The sequence below is a fragment of the Megachile rotundata genome, chromosome 4, assembly GCF_050947335.1.
Source record: "Megachile rotundata isolate GNS110a chromosome 4, iyMegRotu1, whole genome shotgun sequence".
Lineage (NCBI taxonomy): Eukaryota > Metazoa > Arthropoda > Insecta > Hymenoptera > Megachilidae > Megachile > Megachile rotundata.
Window position 1 is genome coordinate 15737355 of NC_134986.1, and position 15680 is coordinate 15753034.

General features: G+C 36.5%; 1 protein-coding gene across 1 annotated transcript in view; it reads right to left on the reverse strand.

The window, feature by feature from the left end:
• Nucleotides 1-8017, reverse strand: part of Dh44-R1 (Diuretic hormone 44 receptor 1) — a 74147-nt gene extending 66130 nt beyond the window's left edge. The window contains exon 1 of the mRNA XM_012286832.2: nucleotides 6286-8017. Coding sequence (XP_012142222.1) covers nucleotides 6286-6577 — 292 coding nt within the window. The 5' untranslated portion in view covers nucleotides 6578-8017. The remainder of the gene's footprint in view (nucleotides 1-6285) is intronic.
• Between the last annotated feature and the right edge of the window lie 7663 nt (nucleotides 8018-15680).

Sequence of the window (15680 nt, forward strand, 5' to 3'; positions counted from 1 at the left end):
TACTTATATACCCAAATTCCTACATTTCCAAATAACCACATCTCTAATTTTCCACATCCCCAACTTCTCACATGCCAAAATTCTAACATCTGAAAATTCTCACATCCCTAATTTCCTACATCACCAACTTCTCATATGTCCAAATTCCCACATCCCCAACTTCTCATATGTCCAAATTCTAACATCTGAAAATTCTCACATCCCTAATTTCCCACATCACCAACTTCTCACATGTCCAAATTCCCACATCCCCAACTTCTCACATGCCCAAATCTCACATCCCCAAATCCCACATTTCCAAATCCCACATTTCCAAATCCCACTTCTCCAAATTTCTATATTCCCAAATCCCACATCCTCGAATCTCCAAATCTCCTGATCCCACATCCCCAAATCCCACATCCTCGAATCTCCAAATCTCCTGATCCCACATCCCCAAATCCCAAACCCTCAAATCTCCAAATACCCCAATTCCACATCCCCGAATCCCACATTTCCAAATTCCAATCCCCAAATCCCACATCCCCGAATCTCCAAATCTCCTGATCCCACATCCTCGAATCTCCAAATCTCCTGATCCCACATCCCCAAATCCCAAACCCTCAAATCTCCAAATCCCCCAATTCCACATCCCCAAATCCCACATCTCCAAATCTCCAAATCCCCAAATCCCACATCCCAGAATCTCCAAATCTCCTGATCCCACATCCCCAAATCCCAAATCCTGAAATCTCCAAATCCCCCAATTCCACATCTCCAAATCCCACATCTCCAAATCTCCAAATCCCCAAATCCCACATCCCAGAATCTCCAAATCTCCTGATCCCACATCCCCAAATCCCAAATCCTGAAATCTCCAAATCCCCCAATTCCACATCTCCAAATCCCACATCTCCAAATCTCCAAATCCCCAAATCCCACATCCCAGAATCTCCAAATCTCCTGATCCCACATCCCCAAATCCCAAATCCTGAAATCTCCAAATCCCCCAATTCCACATCTCCAAATCCCACATCTCCAAATCTCCAAATCCCCAAATCCCACATCTCCCAGTCCTAACCCTAAAATACCTACATCTCCACATCTCCAAATTCCCAATATTCCTAAAAATACAAGAATGATATTTCAGTCCACACTCGCTAAAGCTTCCAGCTAATCTTCCGAGCGATTCTTCCTGCAGGTTATTCATAAGATTTGATGAAATAACAATTTTCAATCAAAGCGAATAGCATTCGAATCAATAACCTCGCGCCATGTTTCATAAAGGTCGGGAGTTCAGTCGGCAAGCTAATATTAATGCAAATGAAGCCGACACTTCGGCTATGCTCCGACTTCCATGTAACAGACCGGAACCCATCAAATTTCCAGCGTGTCCTGAGAGGAAAAGAAGAGTCGAAAATGGAGCGCAATTTACAATTTAACTCGATATTCGCGTTCGGAGAAATTGAACACGTATGTGCTAACACGAGAATAGTTGATCTACGAGTGCGCGTTCTTTTATGTATATAGTAGGTTCGGTAGATATAGCGCGGTTGTAAAATACTATATTATTATATTCTAGATGTTCTACAAAATTAGAGATTGTGGTGGTTCAAGGATTTGAAGGTTCAGAGATTTGGAAGGGTTGAAGTCTAAAAATTTTAAGGTTGCAAAGTTTTTAGGTTAGCAAATTGCTACGTATAATCAAGTACTTGATAGAGCATCAAATTTCTATGTTTCGAAATTTCAAACTCCTCAAATTAATAAGATTAGCAAACTCGTATGTCTTGAAATTTTTAGATCCCCAAATTCCTACATCCCTAAATTCCCATGTCCTCAAATTCCTACATTCCCTAATTCCTAGATCCCCAAATTCCTACGTCCCCAAGTCCCTACACCCCCAAATTCCTACGTCTTCAAATCCCTACACCCCCCAATTTCCAACTCCCCAAATTCTCAGGTCCCCAAATTCCTACACCCCCAAATTCCCAACTCCCCGAATTCTCAGATCCCCAAATTCCCACATCCCCCAATTCCTATCTCTCCAACTTCCTACATCCCCGTATTCCCAACCCCTGGAATTCCAAACTCCCCAAATCCTTATATCCCCGAATTCTCAACCCTTGCAATTTCAAACTCCCCAAATCCCTATATCCCCGAATTCCCAACCCCTGAAATTCCAAATTCCCCAAATCCCTATATCCCCGAATTCCCAACCCCTGAAATTCCAAACTTCCCAAATTCTCACACCCCCAAATTCCTATTTCTCAAAATTTCGAAACCCCTAAATCCCTAGATCCCCAAATTCCTACGTCCCAAAATTTCTAAAATTCCAAAATACCAACCTCACAAACCCAATACCCTCAAAGTTAAAAAACTATGAAACTCCCCAAATCACCAAATACCAAAACATAAAATTCCACAAATTCGCAAAATGAAAGAATCATGCAATCGCAAAATTGAAGAAAGAAACAACGCGTAGTTTGGATATAAGCGAATCTGGCGTGTAACTTCCCCTTTAATGATTCAGCAGCCTCCGCAGAGGGCGGAATCCATAAAACGAGCGTGCATATTGCTCGAGCTTTCACAGGAATATCAAATCGCGATTTCTAGCCGGCTGAATCGGCTGTTACTACATATCTGTTCTCTGAAAGGCGAGATATATGTATCGAGCTACGTTCAATCTGCAACTGCAACATCGATGTTGGTTCTGCACCCTCGAACCACTCTGCCACTGTTCGAAACGATCGTTCCAACGAAACATTAAACCTTTTTGTTCGGTGTCTCTGGCCGCGTACGCCGGCAAAAATCGAATTAAGGCCGACGATGTATACGATTACTTTTGTACGATGCGTGAGTCGATCGCAGGCGATACTGTGAGCGAATTCGATCGGGGACTGTTATAGATGCTTTGCAATTTGCAGTGTTTTCGGACTTTTTTATTTTGAGAGTTTTAGGGATTTGGGGAATTTTGGAATTTTAGGAAATTTTGAGAATTTTGAGAGTTTGAGAATTTTGGGATTTGGGAATTTGGGAATTCAGGGATTTGGGAATTTAGGGATTTGTGAATTTGGGGATTTGGTGATTTAAGAATTTGGGGATTTTGGAATTTGGTGATTTGAGAATTTGGGGATTTTGGAATTTGGTGATTTTGGAATTTGGTGATTTGGGAATTTGGGGATTTGGGAATTTGGGGGTTTGGGAATTTGGGGATGTGGGAATTTGGGGATGTGAGAAGTTGGGGATGTGGGGAATTTGGGGATTCTGGAATTTGGGGATGTGGAATTCGGGGATGTGGGAATTCGGGGATGTGGGAATTTGGGGATGCGAGAAGTTGGGGATTTTGGAATTTGGTGATTTGGGAATTTGGGGATTTGGGAATTTGGGGGTTTGGGAATTTGGGGATGTGGGAATTTGGGCACGTGAGAAGTTGGGGATGTGGGAAATTTGGGGATGTGGGAATTTGGGCACGTGAGAAGTTGGGGATATGGGAAATTAGAGATGTGGGAATTTGGGGATGTGAGAAGTTGGGAATCTGAGAATTTGGGTATATAGGAATTCGTAGACTTGAGAATTAGCATAAGAATTTAGAAATCTGAGAATTTGTGATTTTAAGAATTTTGCGAATTTAAAAATCTTCAAACTTTGAGAAATTAATAGTTTAAGAATGTTAGCACTTTGAATTCGCATTAACATTGCAATTTTCCATTTTCCCAACATATACTTATACCACTTTCATTTTAAGCAATCAATAGAGTATCTGAAAGTGTCTTGATATAAAGGGAAACCGAGATTACAGAGTGGCGCGTTTCGTACTTGAACGGGAAATTAATTATCGCGAAGATGGATGGATCACTTTCGATTCAATTATTCGAGGAGTTGCACGATATTTGCTGTTAGTACAAGCACATGAAATGAGTTTCTTCGTGACTTTCCGTGATGCATCGATCAATATCAAATAATTTCTCGAATACCTTTTCCCATTTCTCCTTTCGATTATTTTCTACCTTCGTTTTACGATCTTCGCAGACTCAAGGATATTAATTTCTGTCATACTTATTCTACCAGAAAATTGAATTCATTCAATTCGTAATTCGTTCGCTGTCATTTCTTGGACAGATAATGGACGCAGTAAGCTTGTTCTGTTCAAGGGGTAGAATTAAAATCGGAGATAAAAAATTAAAGTTTAAGGATTTTCTTTAGATGCTAGCTATTCAATTTTTCATGGATGATCAAGAATTTAAACAATTTTGGTTTGCAACAAGTTTTCAATTTTGGTATTCAACTAATTTTTGAGCTTGAATTTATTTCATAATGAAAGATGTTAAATATTCTTTTAATAGTATCAATATTTTGGTGTAGTAAGTAGTACAGACAAATATTATTTCAGACATGGAAGTTTTTCAATATTTTACTTATTTTATGATAAGTAATGTTAATCATTCTGTTAACAATATTAACAGTTTCTAGTATTCAGTAGTGTAGTTAAATAATGTGTCAGATACCAAACAAGGTTTCAATACTTCATCTCTTTTACTGTTTTATCTGTTTTTCAGTGAATGACATTTTGTTATATTGAGTGATATAGATAAATAATATGTCAGACATTCAACAAGTCTGCAATAGTCACTCCATTTTATAATAAATAATATTAAACATTTTTCTAAGAAGATAAATATTTTTCTACATTAAGTGGTATAGACAAATATTCTGTCAGACATTGAACAAGTCTGCAATAGTCAACCTATTTCATAATAAATAATATTAAACATTTTTCAAATAACATCAACATTTTTTTATATTAAGTAACACAGTCAAATAATATTCCTCAGTCGACAATTTCTCAATATTTTATCTCTTTCTTAACTAATAAAATTAAACATTTTTTTAATATCAATATTTTTCTACATTAAGTGGTGTAGACAAATATTCTGTCAGACATTGAACTAGTCTGCAATAGTCAACCTATTTCATAATAAATAATATTAAACATTTTTCAAATAACATCAACATTTTTTTATATCAAGTAACACAGACAAATAATATTTCTCAATCGACAATTTCTCAATATTTTATCTCTTTCTTAACTAATAAAATTAAACACTTTTTTAATATCAATATTTTGCTACATTAAGTGATACATATAATAATATTTTCTTTAAATCCCATTCTACAAAAATGAAGTACTTAGTCAACGTTTTACGAAAACAAATTTAACATCTTCAATTTTCATGCATCTCAGTAAGTTTCATTAATCCGGTAATAGAATCTGAACTGTTTTTTTTATCGGCAAGTTCCAAGGATTTACACGGAGTCGATTATAGAATGGAAGGAAAGTTAAATTCTATCGTGTATCCAGTTTCAACAACGGGTGACTTTTAAAGCTCCTACACGTGGAAGAAAGTTAAATGCGAGCTTCAAACGAACATTCCCTTGTATCGAATTTAATTAAACCACCGAACAACGAGCTACTTTTTCTCTCGAGGAAGGAAAATTCGTGAAGAATTAGTTGCGTGTGTGTCTCTTTTTTTTTTGTGGGTGTTTTATTTCGACCGAAATCACGCGATTTTTCACCTTATGCGGTGAAATTGAAAAGCATACTGCAGACCTGTCGATGTATAAATAAGGTTCGTAAATAAGTGTCGAAATAAAAATAGAAAAATGGGTAATTTGTTACACGAACATCTAGATAAAAACACCTAACAAATTTGTGAAGTATTCCTAAAATTCACTTATGTAAAAATCGAGAAATGCATTATTTAAATATTTGAAAAGCATACTGCAGACCTGTCGATGTATAAATAAGGTTCGTAAATAAGTGTCGGAATAAAAATAGAAACTAGAGATGGGTAATTTGTTAGATACACGAACAACTAGATAGAAACACCTAACAAATTTGTGAAGTATTCCTAAAATCCACTTATGTAAAAATTGAGAAATGCATTATTTAAATATTTGAAGAGCATACTGTAGACCAGTCGATGTATAAATAAGTGTCGGAATAAAAATAGAAAAATGGGTAATTTGTTACAGGAACATCTGTAACAACTAAAAAATTTGCGAATTCTTAAAAATTCACCTACGTAAAAATTGAGAAATGCGTGCATTATCATTGAAATATTCTAAGATAAAACTGTAAAATTCCCGGAGATTAATTTCCGAATTCCGAACAAAATTTCTAACAAGCACAAGACAAACAATTCCCATATCAAAATTCCCGAGGACGCCGAAAGCATCGAGTCGAGAATTTCTAATCGAGGTGACCCCAATCGTTGCGCAATTTCGATATGAAATATTCTTACTTACGCGTGCTGTCATACCGGATACCGTTGAGTTCTTCGAGGCAGGGCAGCGTGGCTAGCATTCCCGGAGGCGTTCTCGGCCAACACAGCAAAGAATCCCAGCTAATTTCGCATCCCGGCTCGTCCTCCGGCCGTTTTCCAACGGATAGCATCTGCAATTCCTCCTCGTGCTTCAGTTGCAGACACTTGATCGCCTCGGTGTTCAGGGATTCGTTCAACTTGTTAATATAATTCAACGCGTTCAACACGTAATTACCGGTATCGAGGACGGTGTCGTTGCTCGCTTGCCAGCCCATCTTGCCTCGTTCGACTTCGTTTATTTTCGTACGACCAAATCAAAATGAACGGTTATGTTCCTTCGATTCTTTTACTTTCTTTGATTCTTTTATCTTCTTCGATCTTTTATTGTCGACGTTTATCTTGTGTTCAATTATTTAGAAATTGGGGGAAGTTGAGAAAGAACGCCAAATTTTCTTCTATTTTAAAATGAATTTTTCTATTATTCCTTCTGGTGTCTTTTTTCAATTTTTTTTTTATGGGTCGTTAATGTATTAGGGGAACGTATCGACACCAAGCTTTATTCTATTTTAAAATGTGAAATTTCTATTATTTTTTCTTGTGTCTCTTCAAATTTTTTAGGGGTTGTTAATGCGTTGGGGGAACGTATCGACACCAAGCTTTCTTCTATTTTAAAATGTGAAATTTTTATTATTTTTTCTTGTGTCTCTTCAAATTTTTTAGGGGTTGTTAATGCGTTGGGGGAACGTATCGACACCAAACTTTCTTCTGTTTTAAAATATGAAACGATTTCTATTATTTCTTCCTGTATCTTCTCTTTTTAATTTTTCAGAATTTATTGATATCTTGGGGGAACGTATCGACACCAAACTCTCTTCTGTTTTCAAATACAGAACGATTACTATTATTTCTTCCTGTATCTTCTCTTTTTAATTTTCCAGAATTTATTGATATGTTGGGGGAACGTATCGACACCAAACTTTCTTCTATTTTCAAATACAGAACGATTTCTATTATTTCTTCCTGTATCTCTTTTTAATTTTTCAAGATTTCTTAATACGTTGAGAAAAATTGAAATCAACTGTCTTCTATCGTGTTGCTTCCATACGCTTCACTTTGTCAGATATGAAATTATCCTTCCTGCTATCAGTTCTCAAATCTCCTCTTCTCAGTCGGAATTAATATTTAATACAATCTTGAAGAAAACACACTAAATTTTGTTATTTTTCTATGTTTTATTTCGAAGTTAAATTTAAAATGATCACATTAAATTCTCTTTTATGTTATGTTAATATTTTATGTTTTTTTATGCTGAATTTTAGAATCAAATCTAAAATGATTATCCTTTATGCTACTTGTTCTTGTATCTCCTTTCTTCAACTATTTAATTGTGTCCTATATTTTGTAATTGTATTAGTATCTGTAACTTCTGAATCAGATGTGATATTATCCTTCGATCTGCTATTTTAATTGTCCACACAATTGTTACATAAAAAATGTTTATAAACACCAAACTCTATTCTATGTCGTCTTTATATGCTGCTATTTTAAGAACAATATTAAAACAGTCACTTTTGTTGATATTATTCTTGTGTCTGTATCGTTCAATAGTTTACAAACAAATTGACTTTTAAAATGTTCACGAAAATGTTCATAAACAAATTTATTTTTAAAATGTTCACAAAAATGTTCATAAACAAATTGATTTTTAAAATGTTCACAAAAATGTACGTACACAAATTGATTTTTAAAATGTTCACGAAAATGTTCATAAACAAATTGATTTTTAAAGTGTTCACAAAAATGTTCATAAACAAATTAATTTTTAAAATGTTCACAAAAATGTACATACACAAATTGATTTTTAAAATGTTCACAAAAATGTTCATAAACAGCAAACTCCGTCCTACTCCGTCTTCAAATGCCTTATTTTAAGAACAAAAATAAAACAGTCCCTTTTTTACATCATCCTTAAGCGTACTTCCTTGAATCGTTGTATAATTCACGAAAATACTTAAACACCACGTTTTGTCTTCGCCCGTCCGATTTTAAATTCAGATGAAATGACAATGTACCTGTTGAATCGAATTTGAAGCGATTATGTATGCATGAATCCTCAACACGGCGTCAAAGAGGATTTTTCTAAAGAGCAAACTTTCCTCTAGCTTTTTGTACGCTCAACTTAAAGTCGCGATTGTCCTGGTGATTATAGAATTCCTATTATCCTCGAATCTCTCCTGTTTACAAATGCATGAATCCATTAACCGGAGTTTCTATTAGCGCGGAACTTTTTCTCTATTATTTCGAGCGTTTAAATCCCGCGCCGAGTGCCGGTCAATTAAAATGGCTGACTTATCCTCGATACTGTGATTACACGAATTTATAACTTTGATGAAAGTTTTCTTTGAATGTAATCATTCAAGGAATGTAATCAAGGAGTGTAATCACTCTTCATAAATGGAACTTTGTGAGTGGAAGTTAATAAATATTGTAGAAATACCGCGAAGAATATACGATTAGAAAGAAAAAGATTGTTGGGCCACGCATCAGCGACTCTATTTTTCACAGATACTTGACACGCAATTATTGGTGCTATTCTCGGTTGGGAAGAGCAAAGGTATCTTCGGACAAGCGTCGGATTCCCGAAACTAATGTCGCTGATCCTCCAAGATCCTCCGGCACTAAAGGAGGGCCGGTTAATCCTGGAAGAGTCCTTTCGACCCTGCACGATCAAGGCAACGATATTAACGAAAGGATCCCACGGAATGCTTAATCCCTGTACACGAGCTTTCACCAAGATTTCCCAGCTCTCTCGATATGACTTCTCGAAACCACGTTTCCGAAGAATCCTTCACGAGATCGTCGCCTGTTCAATGTCCTGGTTCATTGAATTCCGCTCGAAGGATTCCGTTCACGATATTGCCCTTTGATGTCCTCTGATCCGATAGGAAGATTTCATCGGCAAGTAGCAGGAAATTTCTTCGAGCTCGTTAGTCCCGAAAGCAATTCGAAGAAACAGAAAACGTTTCTCGTTGACGTCCACGTTTCTCCGTCAATTTTGCGAAGTCGACCAGCCACGAGATATTCGTCGATTCAAACGCAAACACTCGAAACAGTCAGAAGTTCCTCCTCCATTGTCTGCGAGCTCGAACAATGGGGACTTGCAATCTCTTCATCGAATTCGGAACATTCGAACAGGCTGTCGGCAACTCCAAGGACACAGGTCCTCTATCGGTTACACCGTATCCGCTTCCGATTTCCTTTAGTGACAGTTCGACGACACCGAGGTTATCGTTCCACGTTTTCTGGATGCCGGAGAGACGCCTTTATAATCGATCGTTGATAGCTTCGTAAACGAGTTCCAAAACTTTGCCTTCGCTTTGAGACGAGACTGTCTGGAACTCGAATTCTGTCTGCAGAATTTTGCTCCTTCGAACTTGCTCGATTGCTTCAAGGTTCGGCTATTCTTCTACGTTCTCTGGCTTCTGTACGAATTTATTCAACCTTCTGAGTTGTTACTTTTCGGAAACTTTTGGTATCACAGATTTTTCTAATTTTCTTCAAGGTTCTTTGTTGTATTCTTCGGGTTTGCTGAAGTCACTTGTGGTACTTTTTTCTAGTACTGAAGGTGTTTTTCGTTTTTGAGAACTATCAAGTTTTGCGAGGTTTAAGTGGAATATGTTTTAAATTAGACTTTTGGATAGTTCGAGTTCTTCAAGGTTTCGTGATATATTTTTGCTGCTTTGGTTTGGATATTCACTGAAGCTACACAACCTGCAGATACTATTTTCATACTCTTTCAACGTCAATACTGGTAAAATTGTCCTTTTGCACTTCTATGAACTGCAGATTTAAGTAGAATATGTTTTAAATCAGACTTTTGGATAGTTCGAGTTCTTCAAGGTTTCGTGATATATTTTTGCTGCTTTCGTTTGGATATTCACTGAAGCTACACAACCTGGAGATACTACTTTCATACTCTTTCAACGTCAACACTGGTGAAATTGTCCTTTTACACTTCTATGAACTGCAGATTTAAGTGGAATATGTTTTAAATCAGACTTTTGGATTTAGTTCGAGTTCTTCAAGGTTTCGTGATATATTTTTGCTGCTTTCGTTTGGATATTCACTGAAGCTACACAACCTGCAGATACTACTTTCATACTCTTTCAACGTCAACACTGATGAAATTGTCCTATCACATTTTTTAGAACACCTGATCTAAGTGGAATATGCTCTAAATCAGACTTTGTGGATTCAATTCGAATTCTTCAAGGTTGTCATATACTTTTATATATTTTCATGTACACATTCACTGAAGCTACACACCCTGGTGATACTACTTTTATATTCTTTCAACATCCACACTAATAAAATTGTCCTATTACATCTTTGTGGATTGCAGATTTAAGTGAAATAGGTTTTAAATCAGACTTTGTGGATTTACTTCGAATTCTTCAAGGTTGTAATATACTTTTTTATACTTTCATGTACACATTCACTGAAGCTACGCACCCTGGTGATACTACTTTTATATTCTTTCAACATCCACACTAATAAAATTGTCCTATTATATCTTTGTGGATTGCAGATTTAAGTGAAATAGGTTTTAAATCAGACTTTGTGGATTTACTTCGAATTCTTCAAGGTTGATATACTTTTTTACACTTTCATGTACACATTCACTGAAGCTACACACCCTGGTGATACTACTTTTATATTCTTTCAACATCCACACTAATAAAATTGTCCTATTATATCTTTGTGGATTGCAGATTTAAGTGAAATAGGTTTTAAATCAGACTTTGTGGATTTACTTCGAATTCTTCAAGGTTGATATACTTTTCTATGCACATTCACTGAAGCTACACGCTTTGACGCTACTCTTATACTCTTTCAACCACTAAAATTATTTTTAATAAGATTTGCAAGAAATTCTTCAAGATTTTCAGGTTTATTCTTCGATATCAATCATGTACGTACTTCCGCACACTTTCAACGAAATTATTTAATGAAGTTATCCTCTGCTCCCCTTTCAGGGTTTCTACCTTCAAATATACTTCAAATCAGATTCTTTAAACGCAGATTGAGTTCTTCAAGGTTCTCCGACACTTACGTGCGCTTTTATCGAAATTTTATCCTGGTATTCCTGCAACCTATATCACTGAAGTTATCTGCTTTTCAATGTTTGTATACTTTGGATCGAATCGTAATTCTTACAATCCCCTGAATTATTCAAGGTTTCTAAACATATTCTGTCACAATATTTTAATGTACACTTTTACTGAAATTATCCACTTTTCTTCTTCTTCTTTCACACTATTTTAACGTCACTATAAACTTCTTAGGTCTTTGAAAACTTATTTTACTTCTTACGAAATTGAAACTTATTTTTAAAAATGTACCTTGAATTTATAATGGTTCTTCACTATTCTTCTGTGGAAGTCTTTCCCCGTTCTACTTCCACGTCTTCACTGAAATTATCTTCCTCTTACGTTGTCAAGAATTCTAAATTCAAACAATGTCCGAACGTACTTCAAACTTAGAATTCTTCAGAGTCCAGAACGCGTTCATCTTTATGTACACTTTACTTCAAGCAACTGATTCTGCTTTTGTGCTCCTTTATTCTCTTCGTTCCAAGAAATGCACATCTGTAGCTGCAAAAATCTACCTCTTCAAATTAAGCTCGTATTCTTCGAGGTTCAAAGCAATTTTCCTCCATGAAATCCTCGAGCATTTCTTTAAGGTGACTCATTGTTTTGCAATGTTTCAATGTTTTCACTGTAGCAAGAAATTTAGTAGGTTCTCAAGTGGTTTCAAATCAATCCATGAAAATCTACTTCAGTTTGCTCTGCTTCTATTTTTCAAGGTATATTTTGTTTACAATCATCTTTGAAATGGATGCAACTTTGAGTTTGCAGTCTGTTAGAGTATTTCTCAAAGGTTCATCAAGGGTTTATTTGAGGAGGATCTTTACAGTTCGTTTAAAGAACTCGAGCTTCTATCTCTGCACTTTCGTCTTTGATGCAATCACGCTTTTGCGTCTTTGAAAAGGTCAGATTCAGTAACTGTTTTACTTCTTCAAATTTGGTGTGGACTTATCAAGATTATTATTACCAAGATTATTACTATATTCTTTAAGGATGATGTTGTGTATATTTTTTTGAAGCGATGCACTTCAACTTTTACACCTTGATCGTCTTTGATGCAATCATTGTCTTACGTCTTCCAGAAATTTAGATTCAGTGTCTGCTGAAATATACTTCTTCAAATTTGGTGTGGACCTATCAAGATTATTATTACCAAGATTATTATTATATTCTTTAAGGATGATGTTGTGTATATTTTTTTGAAGCGATGCACTTCAACTTTTACACCTTGATCGTCTTTGATGCAATCACTGTCTTACGTCTTCTAGAAGTTTAGATTCAGTGTCTGCTGAAATATACTTCTTCAAATTTTCTCTGAATCTGTCAAAGTTTCTATGATATCCTTTAAGCACGATGTTGTGTACGCTTTTCGTGAAGTGATCTATTCCCACAATTCTTACTACAATAATCCTCTTACGTCTTCGAGAACCTCAGACTCAATGTTTGCTGAAATGTACTTCTTCAAATTTGATCTGCATCAAGGTTTCTACAATACACTTCTACAATAACCTTATACACACTCTTCCTGAAATACGCTTGTTTACACACTTTCCAGTCAATCTTCGAGATCTACACAACCGTTAATATCCTGCAGTCTATACTTGAAGAGTATATTCTGCTTCATTCAAGCATTCGATGTGGCAATAAAAGCTCCGGCAATGAACTCGAATCGAACGAGGTTCCTTCACTATTCCTAAATTTGAAGAGTATTTAAGTTCTCCCTGATTCCAGTATACGATCTGGCAATAAAAGCTCCAGCAGCGAACTCGAATTCATTCGATCTCGAATCGAACGAGGTTCCTTCACTCTTCCTACACTTGTATAGTATTTAAATTCTCCTTGGTTCCAGTATTCGATCTGGCAATAAAAGCTCCAGCAGCGAACTCGAATTCATTCGATCTCGAATCGGACGAAGTTCCTTCAGTTCTAAACTTGAAGACTATTTAAATTCTCCTTGGTTCCAGTATTCGATCTGGCAATAAAAACTCCAGCAGCGAACTCGAATTCACTCGATCTCGAATCGAACGAGGTTCCTTCACTCTTCCTAAACTTGAAGACTATTTAAATTCCCCTTGGTTCCAGTATTCGATCTGGCAATACGAACTCCAGCAGCGAACTCAAATTCACTCGATCTCGAATCCGTCGAGTTACCTTCACTCTTCCTAAACTTGATGAGTATTTAAATTCTCCTTGATTCCACAATTCAACCTGGCAATAAAAACTCCAGCAGCGAACTCGAATTCACTCGATCTCGAATCCGTCGAGTTACCTTCACTCTTCCTAAACTTGACGAGTATTTTAATTCTCCTTGGTTCCACTATTCAACCTGGCAATAAAAACTCCAGCAGCGAACTCGAATTTGCTTCGATCTCGAATCCCACGAATTTCAATCCTAAACTCGAAGAGTACTCCTTTATCCAATCCAATATCCAATTCCAATATCTCTAAAGTACGATTTCAAATGTATTCTCTCTCGAATTAATTCCGACGTAGCGGATCTCGCGAGGTTGTCTACCGGCGAGGTGACACGCGACTGGCAGCAGCACGTGCTCGAGAGCCCCGAAGCTCCTCGAGAGGATCGGCGCGAAAACGCGGAGGAAGCTGCGTGGCGAAGCGATATGTTCTGACCTGCGTGGCGAACCGAGACACCGAGTGATATGTCGGAGATGACCTGTTCGGTGTCTGTCAACGGCCGTAGGAGACGGTACACGGCACCGATATGGATTTTCGCGTGTACCTGGAGCCGACGAGGGCAACTGCCTGGCCTACGATGCGTGCATGACGAGGACGAGCATGCGCCACCATACTACTCTCCTCTCCTCGGCTTCTATGCGTTCTCCTATCTTCCGTGTACGTTCGACTACTTCTTTTTTCTGTTGCGTCCTTCCTCCACACTCTCGCCTTGTTATCCTTCGCGGCTCTAACTCGCTACTCCTCTGCTGATCCTTTTTACTTTTTATTCTCTTCGCGGCTGATTTATCGCGCTGTTTTATGCTACGCCAGCTGTTACGTACTCTTTTACCCTTTAACGATACTTCTTACGAGTTCTATTCACTTTTTTATGCTATTTGTTTACTTATTTCTGTTCACTTATGTCTGTTTACTTATTTCTGAAGGCTTGTTGTTTCTCACCGGATTTTTATTCGTTGATTCGTAGATTTTTGGATAGGTTCTCTGTGTTTATTTTATGCTTCTGTTATCTGTTTTTTCAGGCTTGCACCCTTATTCTGAATGATACTTTCAACGACGTTCTATGGACGTGCTGTTTACTTATTTCTTATGGTTCTTCACTGATTTCTTTATTCGTCGATTTGCAGATTTTTAGATAGGTTATCTCTGTTTATTTTATGCTTCATCTGTTATCTGTTTTTCAGGCTTGCACCCTTATTCTTAATGATACTTTCTCTGCGGCGTTCTATGGACCTTTTTGTGCTGTTTACTTATTTCTAATGGGGGATGGCTTGTTTCTTACAGGCTTGGTGTTTCAGTAGGTTGGTGAGGTACTTCTCTCTGTTTATTTTAAGCTTCACTATTACATGTACTCTTCTTAAGTGATTGTATCAACGATTTCTGCTACTCATTTACTCCTAACATATTAACATTATAGTAAATTTGATATTTTAGTAGATTTGAATTGCTAATAGTTTAGATAGGTATCCTCTCTGTGTATCCCAGCTGTTACTCTTGTTATCCTTCCTGCTATTTATGTATACGGTTTATTGACTCTCATCAGCATCAGATTTATATTAAATTTGTTATTGTGCTGGTATTTTAATATCTTTGTGTGCCACTTTTTAGATGGTACCTTTCTGTATCTATTTATGCACCACCAGCTGTTACCTACATGTTCAAGTTCATAAACAGTCTCATTCTATTGTTGCCCTTTAATAGAATAGTCCCTAGAGATTTTGCTGTCTTTTCTACTATTTGTATATGTGTTTTGTGTATATATATTGTACTCTATATGTGTTGTACATATGTGGTATATGTATTGTATACGCATATGTATCGTACTCTATATGTATTACACATGTGTGACATATGTGTTGTATATGAATATGTATTGTACTCTATATGTATTACACATGTGTGACATATGTGTTGTATATGAATATGTATTGCACTCTATATGTATTACACATGTGTGACATATGTGTTGTATACGAATATGTATTGTACTCTATATGTATTACACATGTATGACATATGTCTTACACATGTATATGTATGT